Below are 26,310 nucleotides of genomic sequence, written 5' to 3'. Positions count from 1 at the left end.
CTTCTTTATTTAGCTCAGAGAGCTGGTGTTCTTAAAGTATGCCCATCAAACAGAAGGCATCCCTCTGAGTGCTGGCTGAGCCCCTGGGAACCTCATAGGATGAAGTCGTGGGCATCCTCAGCACATGGAGAAGGGTCTAGGGATAGGAGCCCCTGGAAGGCAATGGCTTCCTGTTTCCTCGTGTCCTGGCCCAAGCTTTACCAGCTTTGTTCACCCAAGGGTACAGATCCCAGGCCCCAACCTGTGGCAGAGCCTCTGGCTCATTTTGCCCTCACTGCACCCTAGGAGGAGATCCAGCAGCTGAAGAGCAAGCTTGAGAAGGTGGAGAAGGAGCGGAATGAGCTGCGGCTCAACAGTGACCGGCTGGAGACCCGGGTAAGTGACTCCCAGCTCTAAACAAACTGGCCCACCTCCACAGGGAGACTGGGCCTAGGAGGCCCCCCCACTCCCCTCCCCCCCACAGTGTTCCGGCTGAGTGAGGTAGGCAGTTCAACTGGTGGCATCTCCCTCCCCCCACCCCAGATCTCAGAGCTGACATCGGAGCTGACAGATGAACGTAACACAGGAGAGTCCGCCTCCCAGCTGCTGGACGCGGAGACTGCGGAGAGGCTCCGAGCTGAGAAAGAGATGAAGGAGCTTCAGGTGAGAGCAAGGCCAGGGCAGACAGCCATGCTAGCGGCTGCCACACGCTAGTGCTCATCTGCTTCCCCCAAGAACAGGTGGCATCTTCGCCACTAACCCAGCACCTCTGTCTGCCCTGGGTAAGCAGGTGACCATGGTCTACGCAGTTCAGGGGTGGGGGGGTACTGAGTAAGGGTGGAATGGCACACCTCCTAACCCCTTCTCTTGCAGACCCAATATGATGCACTGAAGAAACAGATGGAGGTGATGGAAATGGAGGTGATGGAGGCCCGTCTCATCCGGGCGGCTGAGATCAACGGGGAAGTGGATGACGATGATGCAGGTGGGTCTGAGGCTGGAGGAGCTCAGTAATGGCCTGAGTGGCCAGCTCTGATGCCCACCCCTGGGTAACCACACCCCTTGTCCAGGCCTGTCTCCTTTGTAGAGGTCCATTATAAGGTTATAGTGAAATAAGTGGAAAGTAGAGGTGCCGAGAAATGCAGGGGGTTTTCATGGGGGCTGTAATAACCATGATAATGACAATGTTTGAGAGCCACGGTCTGGCAGTCCCTGGGGAGGAGACAGCACAGGTAGCCACCTCACCCTCTCTAGTCTTTTCCCAGCTATGGGCTGTTTCCACCTGCAGAGGAAGCCATCATTCCAGAGACGTTTCTGAGTCCCTCCAGCTGACTTCACCTGCTGCCCCTCCCTGCCCCATCCTTATTCCCCTCTGCCCTTTCTTTGGGGACTCTCAGCTCAGTCCTTCCTGTCTGCCCCCAACCCCACAGGTGGCGAGTGGCGCCTGAAGTATGAGCGAGCCGTGCGGGAGGTAGACTTCACCAAGAAGCGGCTCCAGCAGGAGTTTGAAGACAAGCTGGAGGTGGAGCAGCAGAACAAGAGGCAGCTGGAGAGGCGGGTGCGTCTGCCGGAAGCCGTGGAGGCCGGTGCCGGGAGGGGCAGGGAGGGGCTCGGTGCCACGTGTTGGCTCCGTGAATGGCCAGAGGCAGGCAGACCCTGGGAGCAATGGAAGGATTGATGTGTTAGCCTGGCGCAGGGACAACCAAGGGCAAACTGTTAGAGTGTCTACGTTTTCTGAATGTCTCTGACTCCATCCCTTATCTCTGGGTTTCCCCTTCCCTTACCCATCTCCTCCATCTCACCTTCTCCACCAACGCTTCTGGGCCTCTCAATGGCTAATGATCCTGCACCCCATCTCGGCCCTTAGCTTGGGGACCTGCAGGCAGATAGTGATGAGAGCCAGCGGACTCTGCAGCAGCTCAAGAAGAAGTGCCAACGGCTGACGGCAGAGCTGCAGGACACCAAACTGCACCTGGAGGGCCAGCAGGTCCGCAACCATGAGCTGGAGAAGAAACAGAGGAGGTGGGTGGGCCCCCTGCCCTGGGCACAGAGGACCTCCTAGAGCAGCCCCAGACAGGGCTCCCTGCCTCCCCCTCCAGGGAGGAAAGAAGAGAGGGCCTGGATGTGGCCAGGGCCTTGACCACATGGTCACTTGTCCTAGAACATGAAGGGGTCTTACCCCTGACCTCAGAGGGGCACGCTGAAGGCCTGCTTGGGCCTCTGCTCTCAGATTCACTCCCCTCAGTGTTCCTGTCACCCTGCCTGGGCCCGGTAAGGACAGACCCCGGCCAAGCCCCAGGCAGGAGCCACTCCACCAGGGCCTTGCCCCTCGTGCCCACCCTGCTCCCCGTCTCTCCCTCGCCTCAGCTACACAAACACTCTCCTGACTAATGTCGTTAAACTACCGTGCCACTTCCATCTCATTATGGTAATGACACAAAGGAGGGGGGAGGCCCTCACAGAAGAAAATCCAATCTAAATTAATTTTCCTGGCTGGGGATGGGAACGGGACGCCTTTATTAGCAACAACGAGGAACCCACACACCCTGGGAACAGCAGGGTGCCCCAAGGAGTGGGAGCAGCACCCAGTTCTCCTTTGCTGGGGAGGGGTTCTCAGCAGAGGCATTAGCTGCCTTTGCGAAGGGGCAGCCCCACACCCAGGACTCTGGAGATGAGAACTGCAGAGCCCCGTCCTTCCAGTGACCCCAGTTCCCTCTGCCTCCTGGGCTGCTCTGCTGCTCTGCGGGAAGTAGGAGGAAATAAGGTCTTAAATTGCTCCCTCCCAGCACCATGGCTCTCTGCTTCCCTAATTCTTACCTTTACCTCCACCCTCCCTTTTACCTAGAGGCAGGTACCCTTAGCAGGAGCCCCCTTCTGAGCACCCTGAGACGACAGTGCCAGCGTGGCCTAGTTACCATCCTGCCGCACTCCCCACTGGGCAACTTATTAGGTTTCAGCTGCCTGGAGTTTTCTTACTTTTTTTTGGGGGTATGGTGTTGGGGTACTGAGGAGCTGTTCAATTTTCTACAGGAAACTGATTAGCTGTTCAGGGAAGGTGTTAAGAGGAATTTCAGTAATTTGCTCCTTATTTAAAGTCACTGGGCAGGAAATGCAAGGCTGGGAAGTGGAGGAATGAAGAAAGGCCCCCAGCCATGGGGCCAGCTGGGCACATGGGGCTGCCGAATTCCAGCCCGATGTGGGGTGTCCTGGTGGTGACGCGGGTGCTGCTGGGGCAGGTGGGTCTGGCCAAGGGCTAGTGCTGAGAGGTGGAGGCAGGAGCCCAACTGAACTGTGGGAAGTGAGTTAGACATAGCAGGATGTCCATTTCTACCCTCCCTGAAGCCCTCTCTGCCTCACCCTGGGCCCTCATCCTTGTTCTGTTGAAATGAAAAAGGTCAGCCAGTGTGGCTCAGTGGTTGAGCGTTGGCCCATGCACCAAGAGGTCACCAGTTTGATTCCCAGTCAGGGCACATGCCCAGGCTATGGGCCTGATCCCCAGTGGGGGCATGCAGGAGATGGCCAGTTGATGTTCTCTCTCATCGATGTTTCCATTTCTCTCTCCCTCTCCCTTCCTCTCTCTCTCTCTCTAATATCAATAAAGAAAAAAAAAATTTTTTTTTATCCTCACCTGAGGACATTTTTCTATTTTTTGTTCAGATAGAGTAGGAGGGAGGGAGGGAGAGAGAGAGAGAGAGAGAGAGAGAGAGAGAGAGAGAGAGAGAGAAACATCGACGTGAAAGGGACACATTGAGTGGCTGCCACCCACACAACCCAGCCAGGGCTGGGGACAAATTGCAACCAAGGTACGTGCCCTTAGTGGGAACCAAACCTGGGTCCCTAGGGACCACAGGTCGATGCTCTAACCGCTGAGCCAAACCGGCCCAGGGAGAAGAAATGAAAAAGGTCCAGACTCACTGCCTGAGGATAGTATGCCCACCTCTCCCGAGAAGCAGTCTCTGTGTCCTCTTAGGCCCATCTGGTGAAAGGGCTCCTTGGACCCGCTCAATGAAATGCACCCTCCATCCAGACCAGCTTGCTGAGCAGGGCTTGATAACGTGACCTGTAACCCCTGAATGTCACCTCACCCCAGCCGTAGTTCAGGCTGCACAAGTGCCCCCTCTGCTTGTATCCCATCCGTATCTGTGGCATCCTTTCCTGGCAGCCTGTGAGTGCGGGAGACCCAGACTCGTCCTCTGTCTGATGGAGCCACTGTGGCCATGCTCCTCACAGGTTTGACAGTGAGCTCTCGCAGGCGCACGAGGAGGCCCAGCGGGAGAAGCTGCAGCGAGAGAAACTGCAGCGAGAGAAGGACATGCTCCTCGCCGAGGCTTTCAGCCTGAAACAGCAACTGGAGGTGCGCTGGGCTGCCCACCACCCACACCGCACTCCCCTCGCAGGCCAGGGCCAGCCCAGGGCCAGCCTAATCTTCTCTTTGGCTGCAGGAAAAAGACCTGGACATTGCCGGATTCACCCAGAAGGTCGTCTCACTGGAGGCTGAGCTCCAGGACATTTCCTCCCAAGAGTCCAAGGACGAAGCCTCTCTGGCCAAGGTTAAGAAACAGCTCCGGGACCTGGAGGCCAAGGTCAAGGATCAGGAAGAGGAGCTCGATGAGCAAGCGGGGACCATCCAGATGCTGGAACAGGTGCTGGAGGGCTTGGCCAAGGGAGGCACCACTGTCCCCACAGCTAACCTGAGACATGGGCCAGAGAGGGCAAGATCTCAAATTCAGTCATTCGTTTGCTCGTTTTTTCCCCTTATTCACAAAGTGTTGAGTGAGCACTGATCTATGCCGGCCACAGTGTGAAGATAATTAAGCTTTTGTGGTGCTTTCCACAAGAACAAACCTTGATTGAGCTCTAGTGGTAAGGGGCTCAGGACGCACAGCAGCCAGAACGCCACAAGCCCACCCAGGCTGCCGCCAAGCCACTGAGTCAGTTCAGGAGCTAGAGCCTGGAGGCCAAATGGAAAAGCTCCAGAGTGGTCTCTACCCCAGCAGCCTTCCCTGGGCCTGTGCTAGACACTTAGGAGAGGAGTGCAGCTTCTCCGGAAAAGCCCCAGGAGCAAAGTGGGAGCAAAGCAAACTGCTGGCAGAGATGGTCCCTGCTCCTGAGTCTGGAGAGAACTGCCCATCAGAGTGCAGTGGGCACGGGTCAGAGTGCTGCTGGGAAAGGAACCCAGTCTCTACTCCCATCCACCTCCAGGCCAAGCTGCGACTGGAGATGGAGATGGAGCGGATGAGACAGACCCATTCCAAGGAGATGGAAAGTCGGGATGAGGAGGTGGAGGAGGCCCGGCAGTCATGTCAGAAGAAGGTAAGGCAACGGACACTTACCTGCCCGGTATAAATGCCAGTTCCCCCATCACTGCTTTAAAGTAAGGGGATTTCTGATTCCCTGCCTTAGCCACACTGTTTTTCATTGCCGTTCTGGACCAGGAATCTCTGCTCCTGGCATTAGCTGGGATGTGTGTTCTCAGGGTCTGTAGAGAAACCCAGGCCCTTGAGGGACTAATGCTGTCCACTTTCTGAGCCCATTGGCAGCCCATCCTGGGCCACACTGGGACTCATCTAGCCTGGCTCGGTGGGGCCTGCCCGCTCTGGAACAAGGCCTCCCTCTCTGGTTTGGGGCCACCGTGCACATCCTGCCATCCCTCCTCTCCCTCCGAGGCTGCTTTGAAACCCTAGGAACTTCAAATTCTGGGTCTGACCCCTCTAGAGTCATTCATGCTTACCACTGTCCCACTGTTTTCCCGGGGTGAGGGGACCTGGAGCAAAGGAAACTGGCTGGCTCCAGACACTGAGGGATGGATGGGGCTCTGTCCCCATGGTTCTGCAGTTAAAACAAATGGAAGTGCAACTCGAGGAAGAATATGAGGACAAGCAAAAAGTGCTGCGAGAGAAGCGGGAACTGGAGGGCAAGCTCACCACGCTCAGTGACCAGGTGAGTGGAGGCTGCTGGCCGGGGCCTGGCCCTCTGCCTGCTTCACGCAGACTTAGAGATGGGATTCAGGTGTAGAAAGCTGGGAACATGGAGGCGGTGCTAGGCTCCGTAGAGCCCACTGTCATCGCTTGCAGAATGGGGGTGACACCTGTACATAGCACACCCAGGCTTTTCTCATTGGCTGGCGTGATCCTGGCACTTCCACTGTCATTGCTCATTAGGGGGACTCAGAATGAGAGCAAGGGTGAGGTGTGGGCTTTGGGGAGCCCCAACTTCTGGTGTCCACCCAGGTGAACCAGCGGGACTTTGAGTCAGAGAAGCGGCTCCGGAAAGACCTGAAGCGCACCAAGGCCCTGCTGGCAGATGCCCAGATCATGCTGGACCACCTGAAGAACAACGCGCCCAGCAAGAGGGAGATCGCCCAGCTGAAGAACCAGGTATCTGCAGAGAGGACGTGGTCAGCTCTCAGGGCGACTGAGCTTATTTATTTCAGTTTTCTTTCTCTCCCTCTTATCCCTCTCAGGGGTTCTTGAGTCCCTGGGAAGAAAGGTGACAGGGAAGCAGGGAGAAGCCACTTGTAACAACCATACACCCCAGGGTGTCTGCATGATGTATAGCATGACTGCCAAGCCCTGGGATGCTGGGGGAGGGGACAGCACCCACCCCTGTCAGCTCCCCTCAGTGGTCCTATCACCCTGTCACGGGAAGAGATGCCTGTGCGTGCACCAAGGTCCTGGGTCTGAAGTAAACAGAGGAGGAAAGGAGGGTGCCTGGGCTCCCTCTCTCCTGTGAACACCCTGCATAGCCCTCCTGTCCCCAGCAAATGGCTGACATCTCTCCCTGGGGTGGGGGTGGTTCTGTGTCCAGCTGGAGGAGTCAGAGTTCACCTGTGCAGCAGCCGTAAAAGCGCGTAAAGCAATGGAGGTGGAGATCGAAGACCTGCACCTGCAGATTGATGACATCACTAAAGCCAAGACAGCGGTGAGGACCGGGGACGTGCAGGGCTGGGCTAAGGGAGAAGAGACCTGTCACAGTGGCTGCCTTCACTGCAGACAGGGACCCTTCCCCAGCCAGGCCTCTTCTGCAGGCAGAGCAGGCCTTTTTCCTCTGTCTCCCCAACTAACAGCAGAGGCCTGGGAGGGGGCAAGGTGGTAGAGGGAGCCAGCAAGGGACCATCTCCCTGTTTAACCACCTGCCTGTGGGAGCTTGGCTGCAGGCCCCAGCACCATTAATAAAAGCAGCTAATGTGGCTGAGGGATGTAAGCAGGTGCCTAGAGATTAGCAAAAGCACCGATAAGGGGATGGGATGGCTCGTTTCCCTCCCCTTTCCCTGGCCAGCCCACTGACAAGCCCAAGCGGCAGCTAATTAGCACTCTTATTTAATGTCTCCCTTTTAATTCTCCACCTCTCCTACGGCCCATCCACAGCTGGATGAGAGTTCATTACTGGGATGTGGCCACTGGTACCATCTTGGGCAGGGAATGGGGCAGGGGCTTGGCTCGGGGCTCCACGACCCCATAGCTAGCCACCCGGCTACTGATGCCAATCTCCCAGACTTGATTTATCCCCGTGACATTTGTGCTTTTCAGCATTTTTCAGGTGAGTAATTCAAATTCCTTAATTGTGTTAAAAAAGGCTGTTATAAAATTACCATTTTATTTAAATCCGAGTTAATAAATTTCTTGGCAGAGGCTTCCCCAGCTCCCCACAGCCCGGTAACAAGATGGATGGGGCCGAGAAGGAGCCAACGCAGTCATTTTGGTTTGGAATTACAGGCTAATAGATTCATTCATTTCCTGAAGCTGCTGTTGGCTGTCTCTTCCCCTCGCCCCAGGAGTGGACTGGCTGTGGGGGCTGGACAGCCAGGGAGCAGGCAGTCCCAGGAGAAACCAGAAACCAGGCCAAAAGAGCCTCACAGATTTGAGAGGTCCTTCCTGGGGCCCGAAAGGGGCAGAGGGCGTGGAGGTTAGGGCCTAGACTGCTAGTGCCAGGATGATGAATCGCTTGTTCTGGGCAGATTTTTCCATTAGCCTGCAAAGAGCTGCCAAAAAGCAGCTGTCACTTAGCTCAGGGTACGCCTGTGCTGCAAAGACAGCCCTGTCCCCCAGCTCCCCGGCCCAGAGCAGGACAGGCAGCTCCCTGATTGTGCTGGTCCGGGAACCCACTCTAGCAGGTAGACCTGGCCTCATCGCCACGCCCCTCCCGTTGGAGTTGACATGGGGAAGATTCGGACTGATCTCTTTGTTTCTGTCCAGCTGGAGGAGCAGCTGAGCCGCCTTCAGCGTGAGAAGAACGAGATCCAGAACCGGCTGGAAGAGGATCAGGAGGACATGAATGAGCTGATGAAGAAGCACAAGGCAGCTGTGGCTCAGGTACCCTGCCCAGGAGTGCCCACCATACCCTGCGACACTGACACTGCCCTCTGGTCCTCCTCAGAGGTCCCCTGAGCAGCCACTTCTTTGGAGAGGTTGCAGTGCCTGCAGCCCCCGGCACTCTGGGGAGGGTGGAGTAGGGTAGATTTAAGGTTTATAGGGGATCCTGCTTCAGCACTCCCTCCTTTCCCAGGCCTCTCGGGACCTGGCTCAGATGAATGACCTCCAGGCTCAGCTAGAAGACGGCAACAAGGAGAAGCAAGAGCTCCAGGAGAAGGTGGGGACCAGGGTCTCCCTGGGTAGAGAGAGGGTACTAGGATCACCGCGTGTGGGGATGAAGCCCCAAGCTCGAAGGATAGCAAGCACTGCTCTGCCATCAGTAATCCACAGAGCAGCAAGTGCAGAGAGCTAGGCTTGGAGCCATATCGCCATAGCAGACATTTTGGCTTCAGCTGCCTCATTTCACATTTCTATTCCCTCTCTGGTCCTTAGCTTTCTTCTTTCTCTCCAAAGGGCTAAATCTGTGCCAGCACTGGGCCAGGTGGGGAATGCCTCTGGCTCGGGGCCCCATTCTTCCACCTCCCCTGTGCATCCCTCCCTCCGCCTTCTGGTCACCATGGTAATCCTTCCAGCCCCAGACTCTGCCCCCTCCCTTCCAGGCTCAGTTCTTTCTTCTCTTCCTGCTTCCCACCCCCAGCTACAAGCCCTCCAGAGCCAAGTGGAGTTCCTAGAGCAGTCCATGGTGGACAAGTCCTTGGTGAGCAGGCAGGAAGCTAAGATCCGAGAGCTGGAGACGCGCCTGGAGTTCGAAAGGACCCAAGTGAAGCGGCTGGAGGTGGGTGCACACTTCTCCTGGTCCACAGTGACCGGGGCAGAACTGCCCTTGCAGCTAAAGCCACACATGCCGAGCAGGGCTGGGCAGGTCTGTGGATGCCCTCAGACGCCGCTGCCAAGCTGCCAGGCCAGCTGACAGGGCGGTGCCTTCTCCTCTGCTCGCCTGGCCTGCTCTCTGGGCACCACGGAGCCTGCCTGCTTTACATTCTGTTTTCGTGCTTACTTTCTGCCAAGGGACCAGAGCAGCTTAGCTTTTCGTCTTCATATTTTCCTCCACCATGAGCTCCCCCCGCAGGTCCGCCTCACTCGCTCTCTGGCAGGGTCATAAATATGCAGTGAATGGCGCCACTTCTATAAGGCTGAAGTCTGTTCTCACATCTCGCTGCTCTCTCTCTCCCTTCCCTTTTTCATCCTCGTTTTTCCTCACTTCTTCACCCTTCTCAGCTCTGCGTTTTCTCCTTCTCTTATCGTGTTTCTCCATTTTTGCCCCATTCATCCTTCTCTTTGCATGTTTCCTCTCCCTAATCATATTCCCTTTTCTTACCTTCTCCCGGTTTTTTCCTTTCCCCCCCTCCCTTTCCTCCTCTCTCTATTTCTCATTCTCTTCCCTTCAACCCTTCTTTTTCTGTTCACCTCTTTTCTTCTCTTTTTATCTCTCCTTCCTCTCAACTGTAATCTCCATACTCCAAATGCAGTCCTTTCTGTTCAATATCCCAAAGCCAGCGGGCTGCAGTTCCCTCCCTCCTGGCAGAGCGGGTAGGAAGAAAGAGGCAGGCAGTGTCTCTCTCTGGGCTTTCACCTCTCTCACCCTGTTGTTACGTTCTCATCCTCCTCAAGCTAATAGACATGCGTCTAAGCACCGACGTTTCTCCTCGAGAACTGTGTTCATGGGTGCAGGTGCTGAGAAGCACCCCTGCCGCCTTCCATCAACCCCTCATTGGTGGAGCGGGCACTAGGGTAGGGATGGAACAGGTGACTGGGGCTGGCCGTGGGCATCCAGAGGGCATCAATACCCTTGACCTAGAAAGAGAATATGGCTGAACCTCCCAAGATGGAGTCATAGTCCTCAGGAGAGCTAGAATAGACTTAATAATAGTTCATGTTCTGCCTTGGTAATATTTTTTTTTTTACATTTTTTTTTTCCTTTATTGATTTTAGAGAGAGGGAAAGGGAGAGAGATAGAAACATCGATGAGAGAGAACATCAATTGGCTGCCTCCTGCATGCCCCCCACTGGGGATCTGGTCCACAACCTGGGCATGTGCCCTGACCCAGAATCGAACTGGTGACCTCTTGGTGTATGGTCGCTGCTCAGCCACTGAGCCACACCGGCTGGGCCTGCCTTGGTAATATTTTGATCCCCATTCTATATACAGGAAAGGTTAAGTAGGTTGCCTAAGGTCACAAAGCGGTCAAGGGGCAGAAGAGGCCATTGGTCTGTGGATATAGGACAGACTTGCTGTACTTGTCTCCTTTTTTCATGGGCCCCAGTCCCTTCCCTCAGCTCTCTCATTTTTCCTGCTGCTCAGAAAGGTAGCATTGTGGTTTAGGCGCATAGAATATTAAACACAAATGGCCCACCCTAGCCAGTTTGGCTCCGCTGTTGGAGCATCAGCATGAGGACCAAAGAGTCGCAGGTTTGATTCTGGTCAAGGGCACGTACCAGTTGTGGTTCATTCCCTGACCCTGGTTGGGGTCCTACGGGAGGCAGCCAGTCAATGTGCCTCTCTCACATCAATGTTTCCCCCCACACACACACACACTCTATCTGAAGATAAATGGAAAAATGTCCTCGGGTAAGGGTTAAAAAAAAAACCACATATGGCCCTTAAGATAATATAGCCTAGCACTATTATTTTAGAGACACCGAGACCAAGAGGCTAAGAGGTGGAGACCCCACAGCTGTCAGGGTGAAACCAGGGTCCTTTCCTCACACTCTGCCCCAATCTTCAGGTCATCTCTTGCTCGGCATCCTATGGCCCAGCAGAAAGAAATGTGTTCAAGTTCCTGGGGGAAGTAAAATTCATCAGGCTTAGCGGGATGGCTCTGTGCTAGGAATTTGATGACTGTTTAGTCTCCTTCTAATCTGGGAACTCTCAGTAAAGCCATTTACCTCTGAGCTCAGGATCTAGCTTTTGGTGCTTCTGGGTTCAGGGTCTCTGAGGGGAGCCTGCTGCTCGTGGAGGCCCCACAGTTGGTGTCAGCAAGGACAGGCCCAGGCTGTAGCCAGACCATGGTAGTGATAATGATGATGCTAGCACCTCTCACCTTCCAGAGTTCCTTCCCGTACTTTACCTTATTCGGTCCTTAAAAGACCCACAGGGGACTAGGTGTTATTCTCCCATTTTACAGAAAGGCAAAGGAAGCTGCCTCAGGGCTTTAGTTGCTTGCCCACCTACCAGTGAGTGGTGGAGCCGGAGTGGACCCCAGGCCTCCTGACTCTGGAGTTCCGCCACAGTCCTCTCTCTGCCTGGCTGATGGGCCCCTCTTCCCGCCTCCCTGTCCAGAGCCTGGCCAGCCGGCTCAAGGAGAACATGGAGAAGCTGACCGAGGAGCGGGATCAGCGCACAGCCGCCGAGAACCGGGAGAAAGAGCAGAACAAGAGGCTTCAGCGGCAGCTCCGGGACACCAAGGAGGAGATGGGCGAGCTGGCCAGGAAGGAGGCCGAGGCCAGCCGCAAGAAGCATGAACTGGTAATACACCCCACCCGGGGGCCCCACGCTGGCAGCCCTCTAGGGAGCTGCTGAGCACACACCTTACCCCTGGGCTGGTAGGGCGTGGGCTCCAAAGAAGCTATAGTTTAGAGAATTGGAGGAAAGAGGACATGTCCAAAGGACAGTCCAGGAAGACTGTCCTGGAGTTTCCATCAGGCAAGACCAGGTCCAACAGCCCAGCAACACCAAAGCCAAAAAACAAAAACAAAAAAAACAACTCTGGAGGCTTGTAGTTCCTGCCTGGCTGGGAGAGCCTTGAAGTAGGCTTTTTCTGGGGCAGCCAGATGAGAGACTAGCCCTCCTGTGAACTGGACTCACCACTCTCCCTCCTAGGAAATGGATCTGGAGAGTCTGGAGGCTGCAAACCAGAGCCTGCAGGCTGATCTGAAACTGGCTTTCAAGCGCATCGGGGACCTGCAGGCTGCCATTGAGGATGAGATGGAGAGCGATGAGAATGAGGACCTCATCAACAGGTGAGAGGGGCCCCTCGGGCAGCTTCAGACAGCACAGAGGCCCTCTTGACCGCCTCTGGACCAGGCCACCAGGTAGAACAGCTGCAACCTCTTGTCTCCCTGTCACTGAGCCACCAGCCTCCCTCCCCTCATTGCCCAGCATGGACCTGTCCTGCAGCAGCTGAGGGCAGGACAGGTGCTGCCTGGGTGAGACTCCTCCCTCTTCCTCCCTGTCCTCCCTCCCCAGGCCTCCCCCAGACCTGGCTCTCCAGCTCTGCCCGTTCAAGATGAGTTATTCCCCCGTTTAGCTGCATTTCCGATGGCGCCTGCCCTACTCTGGGGAGAGCAGAGATTTAAGGGCCGTGGTGCCTTGTTACCATGCCAGAGATTTTCTCTCATAAAACCCACCCAAGGAATGGTTTAGGAGAGACAGAGAGATTTGTAGTCTTCGGCTGAGGAGGAAGTCATGAGGCAGGCAGGCCGGCAGTCAGGGCGTGGGGGTGGTCAGGCCCTGGAGAAGCTCCCAGAGCTGCCCTGAGCAGAGTCCCCAGCGCTGCCCTCTTCCTGCATGAGGGCCACGGTCCAATCCTGCAGGCAAGTGCCAGGAAGCCTGCTCCTTTGGGTCAGGGGAAGGTGCCCGGGCGGCAGTACCTCCCTCCGAGACAGCACTGTCACCCATCCTGCCATCTGGTGTCCGTCAGCCAGGGCCGTTTCTTGCTGAGGAAAGAGAGGTCCTCAGCTGAGGGGTCCACCTTGGTTTGCTCATTGATTTTTCCATCTTCTTCTGGCCCCTGCCCACCATTTTCTTTCTGTTTCCAGTTTGCAGGACATGGTGACAAAATATCAGAAAAGAAAAAATAAACCGTGAGGACTGGAGCGCATGCGCTCTCTGCCTCTCCGCGAGTGGTGTCTAACCGCCCCTAACACTGGCCTCCCAGCCGGCCTGCTGCATGACGCATGGGGACACACAGCCTCTCACATCTCCTCTGAGCTAGGCTCTCACGCTAACACTGCTGACTCTGTCCTGAGGGAAGGCAGGGGGACAGGCCGGGCCCTGCCTCAGAGGTAGAGGACAGGCCAGGAGTGCTCTCCCCCAGGAAGGCTCTGGCTGGCAGGCAGGAGGGGGGCTCCATCAGAAAGGAGAGCTCAGCCCTGGCCAGTTCGGCTCAACGGTTGGAGCGTCGGCCTGTGGACCAGAGAGTCCCAGGTTCGGTTCCCACTAGGGGCATGTACCAAAAAAAAAAGTAGAGCTCAGCCTCAGTCGGTAGTACCCACAGTCTGCCTTCCTGAGCTCCAGCCCTCTCCTCCCTCCGAAACCAGTGTAGCCGCCTCCCCAGCCTACTTCTCTGGGGGAAAGTCTGTTTGGGATGGATTTATCCACATCCCTGGACTCCTTTGGAGCCTGAGTTGCCTGAAAGTAGCGGGTATGCTTCGTTTTGAAAGGTCTACCACCTCTTTTGGCAGACAAGGGTGGGAGGTGAGGGGCATCTTGTTTGGAGAAAGCGTTCAGGCAGCTAATCACAGGCTGCTCTGCTGTGGCCTGGGAAGGGAACACAACCAGATGTGTTTACATTACTCCCTGGGGGCACCCTGGGCAGAGGGAGGCCCTGGAGCCTCGAGCTGGTGCTGTCAGTCAGGTGTCTGGGAAGCCCAGTAAACCCACCCCTCTCATCTTTTCCTTCTTTCTGCGTGGGAGCCAGCCAGCAGGTGCAGATGTACAGGCCTTCAGGCAGACCCGGGTGATCCTCCATCAAGTTCTACAGGGCTGTGTGGGGGAGATTGCTTTTTGAGCATGGCACTGGGTTTCCTCCCCCATTCTCTCTTGCCTTGCAGGCCTCCTGCCCTGGCCAGGATGGGCTGGCGGCAGCGCAAAGGACTTCGTGAGAGCTAATGATAAATGTAATAGTGTGTAACAGTGATAGAGGGCCGCTGGAGCCCGGTTGTCACACACAATTAATATCCCCCGCTGTCTGTCTCCGTTTGTTTGTTCCCCCGCGATTCGGCTCCCAGTTAACTAATAGCACATGAGCCTGGACATAAATTGTATTTGACACAAGGTTTAATTCCAACCATTTAAAATTTCAACTGCCCCCTGGGCCTGCCTGCCCCTGGAGTTTGTTTACGGGCTTGATTATTTAAGGAAAAGATCCCAAACATCATCTATATGCTTGAAACTAAAGGGAAGACGAGGGCAGGCAGGCCAGCTCCTCAACCTATTTATTTGTTGCTCTGAATGCAAGGAGGAAAATTCATATTCTGGGCCCATGACTATCTGTCCCCTGTGTGCTCCAGCCCCGTCATCCTTGGGCTGTAGGAGCTTCAAGGACTGATAAAATGCACATTTAAGATCATATTCTAAATCACTGCCAAGCACCACACACAGGTACCTACACACACACACACACACACACACACACACACACACACCAACGTGCACTCACGCAGGCGCACAGGGTGTGCAGTCCAAGCGTGGTTCCCGCTGATGGCAGAGAGGTGATGAGGTTCCTTCCTCAGCAGCTCTGGGCCTCAGCTCCAAGTTATCGAGCGAGCGTGCTAAGGCGGGCAGAAAAATAATGTTTCGATTTACTTAGAGATACAGTTGTTATTGCCATAACCTTAATGAAAGCAGTAAACAGCATGGTATTAAGGGAGATTTATACAGAAACGCTTTTAACATGTAGACATAGATTTTGCGATGCATACAGCACCTCCTTTCTAAAGGCAATCAATATGGTTATGAACGGCGGTGATAAATTACAGGCTCTGGAGCTGGAGGAGGAGGTTTTTTGTGCAGGCGTATAAATCAGGTGGTATTGGCATTCCATGGGGCCCTTGCATCATAGTAAATCTGCTGGGCTCAGACGGGCACGGGGCTTGCATTAGCAGTTTCGGGGCTGTCTGCTAAACTCCTGTTTACCCGGGGCATCAGCCAGCCTCATCTTTGTTGTAATTCTGTATTTGACGGAAGCCCATAAAATACACCTTTTTATTCCCCTCCCCATGAGTCATGCTCTCTCGCAGTCCCCAGAATAGAGTCTGGTGGTTTCGTGTGTGTGTGTGTGTGTGTGTGTGTGTGTGTGTACACGCATGCATGCACACACACACGCCTGCCTGTGTGGCTATTTATTCAAGAACATAATTCAGGAACAGGGCTGCTCCTGTTGACACAGATGAAAGGAAATTTATACCAAGGAGAAAACCTAGCATATCTGTAGCAAGGGAATGTGGTGAGCAGACATCTTGCAGAATTCTAGAAGCATTCTCACTCAGAAGCTGTTTCCAAGCCCCTGCTGCTTTGTGGGGGGGTCACCGTGACTCCTGCCTCAGAATGTGACTCCTTTGGGCTTTCCTGCAAGTAGAGAGGGCTCGGGCCAGCTTGGCCAAAAGAAGCACTGAGGAGCAAGAGTTGGAGGCTGTCTGGGACAGAAAAGGAGACTCGGAGAGACAGCCCTTGTCTGGGACTTGCTAGGCCCGACTGGATCTCCAGAGTGCAATTTAAATTTTGAAGTTGTTGCCAGCCCCTTGGAAAACGCTGCTGTCCGCTCTTTTTTCTTTGTTTCTTAAGGGCCAGGGCAGTCTCAGGATGGGTCTGGGATATGGCCTCTAGTGCCCACATCGGCATTGCCATCAACTAAGGAGACTCCGGGTTCAAGCAAATGTAAAGGCATAATGAATCCCTTCTCTCTTCTGCTCCATGGCCAGCAGCTGTAGCCACATTTTGGGGAGTGGACAGATAAGAACTAGCAGCGTAGGCCTCAGGAAGTAGCTGAAGGGCCCAGAACTCCTTTTAATCAAGAGCCATTCAAGTATAATTGATGAATGAATTGTCTCTTTATCATTCTCACTGGGTTGGTTTGCTGACCTCTGTCATAAAGTGGAATGGGAGGTGCCCCCTGCTCCTTAGGGTCTTCTTGGTGGCTGTCACACAGTGTGGCCTGCTGAACAGGGACAGGGTTCTTATGAGTGATGTGCTCTGTCTAACCTCTTTGTTCTCCCTGACTCACTGATACGCATGCCTCCCTGCATCCCACCCCCCAAGACGAGCCTGCTGCCAGTTTAGCACTCCCTGCTGGGCAGCAGGTGATCCCCTCTTCCCCAGCCTTGCCTACCCTTCTGCTCCTCATCCCATAGTGAGGGGGACTCAGACGTGGACTCAGAGCTGGAGGACCGGGTCGACGGGGTCAAGTCGTGGTTGTCGAAAAACAAGGGGCCTTCCAAGGCAGCTTCTGACGACGGCAGCTTGAAGAGTTCCAGGTGAGCATGTGGCCTTGAGCTGGGAGGAAAAGCCACCTTGTGCCCCAGGGATGGAAGGACAGTATGCCTTTATCCCAACATGATAGGCCTCATGCCCCCTCCGTCTCTTGCGTGGCATGGGCACGAAGGGCCTCGGAGTGCCCCTGGCCCGTGGAATGAGCACAGGAGGCTCGGTTTCTTCTCAGTCAGGGTCTGCAGTGCCCTTACTACTCCCAGGTGGTACTTTCCTACCAGGCTCAGGGCTGTGGTTTGGTGTAGGTTTAATTGCATCCCCTCTTATTCCTTCAACAAACTTGAACTACCTGACAGTGTGGGTCCTTGGGGTCTTAACAGGAATCACTACAGAGAAGGCACCAGTCTGACTGCCGTGTCACAGCTACAGACACATCGCCATCTTTCTCTGCCCATTCTCTCCTTCCTCTAGCCTTTTCACCACCCCATGCTTCCTGCTCACACCCATGGTAGGGGATGGGAGGGCTTGCCCCTCTTCTCTGGCCCAGTCACAGTCTTCTGATCAGACAGCTGCTTCTGGAATCCAGAGGTCGATCTTCTCCATCCCTCACCTACCAGCCAGCATGGCAGCAGGGATAGGGGCCCTCTGCTCCCACCCTCCAGTGTCCACTTCCCTGCCGACAACCCCCTCTCCCTCTTCTCCCCAACTCAGAGCCGTCTCATCCCATGGCACACCCTTCCCCACCCCCTCCCAGAGACAGCAGCTAGGTGAGGTTGAAAGAGTAATCCTTCTTCTCCAACTCCCCCGAGCCCTCTTCCCAAGACCAGCCCCTCACCACCAGCACCCAGTGGCCCCCTCTAATTGGTTTAATTTATTCGGCCGAACAACATTTTGTTATTGCAGATAATGCCACCTTCCCCGCCCCACTGCCATTCACCACAGCATGGCACGAGGCTGCAGGTAGTTGACAATGAAATAAATTGAACTAAACGTTTTAGAGGGGGGAAAAGTGATGAAATAGAACAATAGTCTAATTTACATGACATTCTCCATGAAGCTATTTTCACTGACGCAAATTATTTTGCTTCATTTCCTCCGACGCTCTCACCGCCACTTTGCCAGGGCTGCTGCCGACTTCTCCTCCTTTCTCCTCCCTCCCCCTGTGTCTTTATTCTCTAGGTTTAATGCTTGTTCCTATCTTTCTCTCTCTCTCATCCTCTCTTTGCTGCCCCTAATTCACTGCTGGTTCTCTCTCCTCCGGTCTCACCTCGTCCCTCAGAACGGCCCTCAGCACCCTTGGCAAGGAGGGCAAGGAGGGCAAGGGGGGCAAGGGGGCGGAGGAGAGGCCGGCCTCCTCACTGAGCTCCCTGAGCTATCGGAAGAGGCTCACCCTGAAGGACTCCATCGGGGGCACTGGGGATGCGGATTCACTCTTCACCACCCTGAGCGAGCGGGCCGCCTCCCCCGAGAGGCCCCCCAGGAAGGCCCACCGGAGCCCCAGGGAGGAACCAGGCCAGGGCAGGACGTCTGGGGAGCCAGACGGGCGTGGCTCCATCTTCTCTGAGGGCAGAAGCCGCGCTGGCCGGGGACTGGAGAAGCGGTGGGGCTCAGACTTCGACCGGGCCTCCACCGTCTCTGCACCTGTCAGCCGGGCCTCCTCCGCCACACGGGGTGAAGATGGGGCCCGTTCCTCCATGAGCTTCTCCCTGTCGGGCTCACCCAGTTCCCGCCGCAGCACCTCCCGGCTGGACAGCCTGTCGAGGACCCTCAGCCCTTCCTTGAGCCGGGCCTCGGGCCTAGGCCGGGAAAGCCCTGACTCCCGCCTGTCCCTGGGCCGAGGCTGCCTGGATGAGTGGGATGATGGAGCCAGTGTGGCCTTGAGTGAGGCCCACTCCCAGTACAGCCACCCGTCACTGGCCCGCAGTCTGTCGGTGCCACCCCAGCCACGCACCTCCGCCTCGGCCATGGACGAGCCTCTCGGCTCCAGCGTCCGCCCAGTCAGCCGTCATTCCTACCTGGACCCAGACCTGGAGGCTGCCATCAATGAAGTATTGAGCTACAAACCCGTCCCGTTCCAGCGGAGCAGCCTGGAGCCTGGCTCCGAGGAAGATGACCGGAAGAGCATCCAGAGTGCCCGGAGCATCCAGCTGGACTCCCCAGAGCGGGCCACCAGCATCCGCCGCTCAGCCTCTGCCGCCGATGTGTCTCGGTCCCGGTCCCGCAGCAGCCGAAAGAGCCGGAGCAAGAGAAGGAGCAGTTCCAGCTCCAGCTCCAGCTCCGAGGATTCCTCAGAGCCCAAGCAGCGGAAGAAGGGGCGCTCGCGGAAGAGCAAGAAGAAGTCCAAATCGAGAAGAAAGAGAAGAGAGTCGGAGTCCGAATCCTCGTCGTCAACATCCAGTTGCTCTACCGTCTCAGGCCACAGCCGCTCCAGCGTGAAGAAGGGCCCAGCTGCGGAAAGCGGGGAGGCTGGGCAGGCACGCCAGCCATCTCGGAAGGAGGAGAAGAAGCGTAAGAAAGAAGTGGACAGCCTGATGATGCGGTACCTGTACCGGCCCGAGAGTGACTAGTGCAGTAGGTGACACCTGGCGTGGAGTGCAGCATGGCGTGTGCCACTCAGTGTGAACTAACATGCTCCCGCCCCACCTGCCACCACCTCGGCCCTCCCTGCATTCCCCTTGGGCAGGCCTGGCCTCAGAGAGCCTCCTGGCTACCTAGAGAGCAGAGCCCAGCCAAGTTGGTTAGTCATTCAGAGCCCTGAGCCCAACCAGCTGAACACGTTCATGTCCATCACAGCTCCCACGTACTGAGTCCTACCCTGGACCAGGCATCTTCCTAGATACTTGCCACGCTTTACTCACTTAGTCCTCACACTAAACCCGTAACAAAGACCTGATTAGCTCCATTTCATAGAAGAGGAAGGTGAGGCTCATGGAAGTTGTCACCAAGGTCACTCAGCCAGGAAGTGATATTGCCCGGATCTGAATGTAGGCTATTCAGCTTGTCCTTAACCACTCCTCCATGCAGCCCAAGACAGAGCACGCGGGCAAAATGTTTACTGTGTGCGCCTGGCAGCACACAGTACCGATAGGAGCTTTTGTCCATAGCCCCCAGTAGGTTGGGCCCAAGAAAGGGCCCTGGCTGACCCCCTGCTGTGGATTGGAGCATCCGTGGCCACCAGCTACCCTCGGGTCTTTTGCTCAGCTATCCCCTGCTCTGCAACACCACTGCCTCCCTGGCATGGATCACAAGCCTAGGAGTGCGAGGTTCACTCCCGCCCCCGAAGTACTGCATCCTACAGCAGCCCTTGAGATGTCTGACTTTCTCCCCACCCCTCCCACCTGAAGCCCACACATGGGCGTCACCTCCTCTCTGCTCATCTTGCAAAGTTTTAATGGGTATAAATTAGCAGCTGCTGAGTGACAGCCCTCTCCTGGCTTTCCTGCCTCCCCTGTCCTCTCCCTTGTCTTCTCCCTGTGGGGAGGGAGATCTAGCAGTTAGGCCTTTCTGCCCACACCCCCACCTCGGACTGACTCATTGGCATCCCATTGTTGCCAGTTTCCCTGGCTGGGGGTGGTGACATTTGGATCACCCTGGTTAAGTGAAGCTGTTTCCGGCATGGTACCCTCCCAGGGCAAGCTTGCTGCTTCCCAGGAGGTATGGCCCCGGAGCACAGTCGCGGGAGGCACGGGCGTTTGTTCCCCAGATGCATGAACTAACACACACCTGTCGCCTGCTTGTGGGCCTGTGCAGTGGAGCCCCTGACAAATACACTGACTTTGTCCCTTTTATACCAAAGGGACCAAGTTACGTTTTAAAGAATGGAGCAAGTGGAAGTGAGTGGTACCAGAAGCTGTTTGAAGATGGGTGATGGGATGGGATTAGGGGGATGGGATGGGGAAGATGGAACTTGAACCCAGACCAGGCTCGTGGCCAACTCCTTGGGCCCTGAGCTGCTCTGAAACCAAGCCCTTGGGCTCAGCACTGCTCTGTCACTTTGCCCTCGTAGCAGGTGGTTACAGATGCTCTGGGAAGAGCAGGCTGCGTCTCGGTTGCACTATGGAGCCGTGTCAGCTCCATGGTGAGAAGAGACAGGAGTCATGATAGGTGTCTACCACCTCAGCAGCCCTGCTGAGGGCCCTGCTGCCCCAGCACAGGAAGTCAGCTGATGGACCACGGGGGGAGGTTAGGAGAGCAAAGAGGGCCAGGCCCTTAGGAGCGGCACTGTACCCCCACCTGAGGAGGGAGACATGGGCCTAGCCAGGCCATCCCACCCTGATCAACAGCAGGTGGATTTCCGACTCCATCCAGTGCCCTCAGCCCTTCGCCACCCTCAATTCCACAACCAGCAAGAACAAAATCACATAAAGCCTGTTTCTTCCCCCAGCCACCAGCACAGTTCCTCTTGTCCACCAGGAAAACAGGAGTAGTCCTGAAACCCTACACGCCACCACCTCCGCGGAGGATTGTATTCACTGCGGGGAGAGTGGGCACCAAGCCAGGAGCTAGCCGACCAATACAGAGCCAGCGAGACCAGGGCTGAGGGAGGGAGGACCTCGTTGGACTCAGCAAGGACTGGCTTTGGATGGATAAACTGCCAAGAGTGGGGGCAGAGGCAGAGTGGTGGCTTAGCTTCCCATCTGGTGATGGGGACCGGTGAGAATTCAGAACACGAACGCATCGTAGCTAAGGCAAGGGGTGGGGGCTGCCACCCTAGGCTCACCCAGCAGGAATTAGCTTATGTACCAAATTGTTTGTGACAGCGTTGAGCAGGAGACAGTGGCTTGTGGAGAGGAAAGCTTTTTAAACAATTTGGTTAAAATGTTCAAATTGCCAGCCCTGACTCCTGCCCCGGGGAGGGGCTAGCCGCCTGCCGCAGGCTCCGCGAAGGAGACTGGCCAAAGAGCACCCGGGGTGGGAGAAGGGAATCCTGTGGCTCCACAGAGCAGGGAAGAGAGGCCTGGAGTCACCCCCTCCGCACTGCCTCTGCAGTCGGACGGAACAGTGTTAAAACCTGGTTGTCATTTACCCAGGGGTCTGCCTGGCCAGCACAGGTATATCGGGGGGAGGAGGGTACAGCCCCACTCTGAGAAGAGGTGAGAGAATGGGAAGAAGCACCCCAGCTGTCCAGCAGCATCCAATTTGCATCTGGGTGTCAGCCCTGGTATCTGCCTCGCCTCCGCCTCTGCCCACAAAATAACCTGTCTTTCCACAAAGCCAGTCCTTCCTTCGCCTAACGGCAGAAATTCTGTCTCAAATATGAAAATAAAACCAGGCTCCCACTAATTTAGAATTCAAACAACCCAAAAAGCTAAAATAACCCCAATTTTTTCTATGTTGTGTAGTCATTGGGCTTTATAATTTTGTCCCTAAGACACCCCAGAGTCCTTAAGTGCCTTTGGCCCATTAACGTAAGATTCATTTATGTTCAGTCTGGTTTGTATTAAATGTGTTTTGTGCTATTCTGATTCCTTTAAAAATGATAATTCATTCATGAGAAATATGATAACTATTAACCAGACTGCCCCATTCCTGAACCATTTTGCATAATTGAACATGTATTTTATCAGGCTGTTCCTTCTCCCCAGGGGGAGAGAGTGAAAGAGAGAGAGAGAGAGAGAGAGAGAGAGAGGCCTGCCTGGCTTTACACACCCACCAGGCTCTCGCCCAGGCCAGGCCAGCAGGAATAATTCAGGTTCGGTCTTGTTTTCTCCTCAGGTCACCCAGTCTAGTGGCAAGGTGGAGTCATCAAAAGCCTTTGAGGTCTGAGAGTCCCAGGTTCAAATTAACACACTGTTTGTGTGACCTTGGGCAAGATGCTCCATCTCTTTGAACCAGCGTCCTCAGGACATTTCCTGGGGTTATTGTGAAGATAACAGAGCACATCCAGAGTGCCTAGGAGAGTGTCCCACACACAGGAAGTACTCAGTGACCAAATCCTTTCTTCACCACAGAATGTAGTTCTTTCATGCAGAACTGTTTCTTCTTCTTTTGATTTGGGGATAGAACTTTGACAGGACAAGTAAACAAGGGCCCTCCTCAGATTCTTAGACTTGCAGGCAGAGAGATCACAGAATTTCTCTTTATCCCTGTGGAAGCTCTCCAGGATCTAGAAGCAAGGCTGTGTCCCTGGAAGCACTGGGCAGGGACCCACTGGGTGCAGGGCACTGGTAGGGGTGAAGCCAGCCTAGACTGCATTTTCTCCAAGAGTGTTGGCACTTGAACTGGCCAAGGCAGTGGAGTGGGGAAAGGGGGAGGGGGGAGGGGAAAGCTCTGGGGAAGAAAATAAAGAGAAGGAGATGATCTGGAAGATGAGGTTCCATCCTCGCTTGGTGCCATGAGCCTGCCCCATCCAGGGGTAATGCTGTTCCACATCCTGAGGAGTGGGGTGGCTGGAGACTCCCAGGAACCCGATGAAAACGCTACAGGGTTGGGTCATGGTACCTAGACAGGGGCAAGTATGCCACCCTGAAATAGAGGTCTTGCCAGCTTCTACATTCCATGTCTCCATTCCTTGTGGTAAGCAGATGATACCATGGTCAAGGGCAGAAATTCTCACCGACTTAGGAAAACCTAATAGGAGAAAGGGTTCAGATCTGGGAGTATTCAATAGGGAAAGGCCCTCCTTGGAACCTTTCTGGGAATAACGTTACCTTAGACAAGTTGTAGTCATGTAATCACCAGACCTTCGGTTTCCACATCAGTGTGGTCCATGGACTGCCTGCCTCAGAATCTTCTGGAAAGGGACTTGAAAATGCAGAATTCCTGGGTTCCACCCAAGAACTAGCGAATCAGATGTCTCAGGGGAAGGAGCAGGGCTGCAGCTGATTCATATGCACACTCAAGTCAGATCCGTTGCTCTACACTGACCTGAGTGTGCATAAGAATCAGCTGCAGCCCTGCTCCTTCCCCTGAGACATCTGTGGCGTCTACACTGTAGACTCTACAGCATCGCTCTCCTCGGGGTTTTCCAAGTGCTCAGAGTCAAGACAATGGGTCCTTTTCTCTTACTACTCCGAATGTCTTCTGGGGAAGCCAGGAAGTTTTTACTTAATTTGTGGCTTTTGAGGAATGCCATGACTGGGCTTTGGGCCTCCCCAGGAAGAAAGGCTTTGGTGCTGAAGATTAGGAATGTCATTCCTCTGATCTCATTCCTCTGTCCCTGCAGCCCCACCAGCTACTGGAAGTCCCTTGCCCCTGACCGGTCAGATGAAGAGCACGACCCTGTTGACAGCACCTCCAGGCCCCGACACTCCCACAGCAATCTGAGTGACAGCGACACAGAAGCCAAGCCAACGGAGAGCAATGCATAGCCTCCCATCCCATGGGCTACTGCTGCCACAGCGCCTCTCCCAGGAAGAGCGGGGCGCAGGTCTCCCCACCTGACTGCTGATCTGCAGGAGAAACACCTGACCCTCTTGGGTCGGGGGCTCTCCAGGCTGTGGGGTCTGACATCTCCACATGGAAGAGGTGGGGGAAGAGGAGTTTCTGACAAGAGAACTTTTTGCTCCTCCTCCTTCCAAAATGCCACACTCTTGGCTTTGACCTTGGGCCACTGTGGGCAGTGGCAGGTGGCTTAGCACTGCATGGAGCCAGCAAGTTGACCTCCATCTCAGCCCTCTGCTCAGGGACGGTGGACAGATTGCCTACTGGGACATTCTAGGTTGCTGGGTCCATGGGGAGGAGATGGGGGCTGGAACAGCAATTCCTTCCCCCTGGCTTGGGGTGAGGGCTTTCTCTTCTCAGTGCCTGCTGTCTTTTTACTTTTTAATTTAAATACCCAACCTCTCCATCACAGCTGCATCCCTGAGCGTGGGAGGGGGCTGCGATGGCAGCTGGGGCCCCAGAACGACTAGGGCAATTTCATCTCCGTGTTCACTCTTCAGAGAGCAGCCCTTTCTCTGTGCAGCTGGAGAGACGGGTAAGCAAAGCTGGGTCCAGGTGCTTCTGGGTTTGGATTGAGCAAACCTACACAGACAGGGGTGCATGTGCACCATCCGGAACAGCCCGCCCCTGCCCCTGTTCAGCTCATCCGTGTGTTAAGTGCAATGACCTATTTAAGAGTAAACCCATTCCACCTACGCCTGTTTGGGGCTTATCCAAGCACTGCCTCCCTCCCACTCTGTCCAAGTTGCCTGGACCATAAGCTCAACTTGAGAGGGAAGGCCTTGGGTTTGAGGACTTGTGATCAGAAAAACTGAAGATGGAAGTTTGGGTCAGTACTAATATGTATTAGACATGGGTCCTCACCCTGTGTCCTGAGCCTGGGTCATTTTTCTTCATCCAGTCACACCCCCCCCTCCATGCCCCACTTATCCTAAACATGACAACATGTAGCCTGACAGTCCCAGCCCCAACCCTAAAGGTCATCTCTCCAACACCACCAAACTCGGGGGCCCAAGGGCTGTGCCTGCCACCGCTCCCATTTGCTGTCCCCTCTTCTCTCCTCTTCTGCAATTGGTTTATCCTCATTGGGCTGTGTTCTCTCTTCCCTGATTACCTGATGTATGGAAATAAATGTCCTTTTCCTCCTGGCTGTGCCAATTTTCCTGCTGTTCCTTCAGGCTCAGGTAAAGTCCAGAGTGGCCATAGGGGAGCAGAGTCAGGATTCTGGTGGGGGCTTGGGGGAGTCTCCCTGGTCTGCTCCCACATCAGACCAGAGCCACTTAGCTTCAGCAGGTCATGTGGGGCGGGCAGAGGCAGTGGGATGAGAGGATTGGTCAAAGGAGATACAAGCACCACTTCCAATTTTAAGAGTCTATGGATTGTAATTCAGGTTGCCACAGCTACCAGGCCTCATCCTCTCCTCGCCTCTACTTGGAAATATTGAGGTCCCTCTGTTAAATCTCACCAATTACAGCGATCCTATCTGCGGTAACTTTTTGTTATTGTTAAGGATGCTTTGTATTAGAATTTTTAAAGTTTAATTTTAGTCATTCCAAAGATGGCTTTTTGATCAAAAGTGGACAGAGCTCTCTCTGGCCTCCTGCCCCATGGACCACAGGGCAATTTGAACAAGCCAGGAGTGCTGGCTTCTCTGCCTTCCTGCCCCAGTCTATACTTGGTCCCCTCACTGAAGCTAAGAAGCAGTTCAAACAGAAGGACTAGAAACAAACAAAACCTCCTCCCCGTCCCCTCCTCCTCTACCTTCTGTGATGTGACCACTTATAATCCTTCCTCCTTTTATATCTTCTGTAATGTGACCAGTTATAATCTCTGCACGTATGATGTGTTTGTATAGCTGGTCAGTCGGGCTCCCCTGGTTTGGGCAGGTAGGCAGGAAAGAATATCAGACAGCTCTCTCTAATGTTGAGGTTCTGGTGATATCAGCTACCCAGAAAGGGTCAAGAAAGGGAAGGAAGGGGAAAAGTCACCCCCAAAATGAGTGCAAGAGAAGTGTAAAATGGATCCAGCTTAAACTTGAGACTGCCTCTCCACTTTCCCCCAAGGTTGACTAGAAAAGGTAGTAAAAGTAAAGTTATTTTTGTGTATACTTTTTTCCTTAAACTACTGGTTCCTCATGTTCAGTTCTGTCACATCTTTTACTCCTGCTTTCAAGTACCTTGGTGCGTTTTCTGTTTCCAGGAACTATTATGACAAAGTCCCTGCCACCTGCAGACAAGATCCCAACCCTCTTCACCCACATGGACTCGGGCCTCTGGTTAACTGGAAAGTCTAACATCAATCTCCAATTGCCTGGCCTGGGGTGGAGGGCTTTGTTCAAGTCAGAAAACTTGTATTATTCATCCCCTCAACAGTCAATTATATTATTCATTCACTCAACAAATATTTCATAACTGCCTGCTATGGTCTAGG

The 26,310-nt window shown here is 54.7% G+C and overlaps 2 protein-coding genes across 5 annotated transcripts in view; both read left to right on the top strand.

Moving 5' to 3' along the window:
• The window catches only part of MYO18A (myosin XVIIIA), an 86,410-nt gene extending 61,730 nt beyond the window's left edge, over window positions 1-24,680 (top strand). Inside the window, exons 24-42 of one of the 4 annotated variants that reach the window (XM_036267878.1) lie at window positions 286-375; window positions 523-642; window positions 853-964; window positions 1,410-1,537; window positions 1,847-2,001; window positions 4,210-4,333; window positions 4,422-4,622; window positions 5,182-5,292; window positions 5,815-5,919; window positions 6,210-6,356; window positions 6,787-6,900; window positions 8,175-8,291; window positions 8,485-8,568; window positions 8,989-9,126; window positions 11,632-11,817; window positions 12,172-12,311; window positions 13,110-13,154; window positions 16,422-16,544; window positions 23,663-24,680. In XM_036267878.1, coding sequence (XP_036123771.1) covers window positions 286-375; window positions 523-642; window positions 853-964; window positions 1,410-1,537; window positions 1,847-2,001; window positions 4,210-4,333; window positions 4,422-4,622; window positions 5,182-5,292; window positions 5,815-5,919; window positions 6,210-6,356; window positions 6,787-6,900; window positions 8,175-8,291; window positions 8,485-8,568; window positions 8,989-9,126; window positions 11,632-11,817; window positions 12,172-12,311; window positions 13,110-13,154; window positions 16,422-16,544; window positions 23,663-23,807 — 2,385 coding nt within the window. In that variant the 3' untranslated portion in view covers window positions 23,808-24,680. The remainder of the gene's footprint in view (window positions 1-285; window positions 376-522; window positions 643-852; window positions 965-1,409; window positions 1,538-1,846; window positions 2,002-4,209; window positions 4,334-4,421; window positions 4,623-5,181; window positions 5,293-5,814; window positions 5,920-6,209; window positions 6,357-6,786; window positions 6,901-8,174; window positions 8,292-8,484; window positions 8,569-8,988; window positions 9,127-11,631; window positions 11,818-12,171; window positions 12,312-13,109; window positions 13,155-16,421; window positions 16,545-23,662) is intronic. The other 3 variants (XM_036267879.1, XM_036267880.1, XM_036267882.1) reach the window with 3 other exon arrangements.
• TIAF1 (TGFB1-induced anti-apoptotic factor 1) lies at window positions 24,271-25,028 on the top strand (the record flags this gene model as incomplete). Its single annotated transcript, XM_036269690.1, is given in 3 exon segments — window positions 24,271-24,447; window positions 24,449-24,556; window positions 24,558-25,028. Coding segments are annotated over 3 exon segments (423 nt in total), but the record flags the coding sequence as incomplete, so codon positions are not given.
• Window positions 25,029-26,310: the final 1,282 nt, after the last annotated feature.

This window comes from Molossus molossus, unplaced genomic scaffold (genome assembly GCF_014108415.1).
Source record: "Molossus molossus isolate mMolMol1 unplaced genomic scaffold, mMolMol1.p scaffold_m16_p_19, whole genome shotgun sequence".
Lineage (NCBI taxonomy): Eukaryota > Metazoa > Chordata > Mammalia > Chiroptera > Molossidae > Molossus > Molossus molossus.
This window is presented reverse-complemented; position numbering and strand designations above follow the sequence as displayed.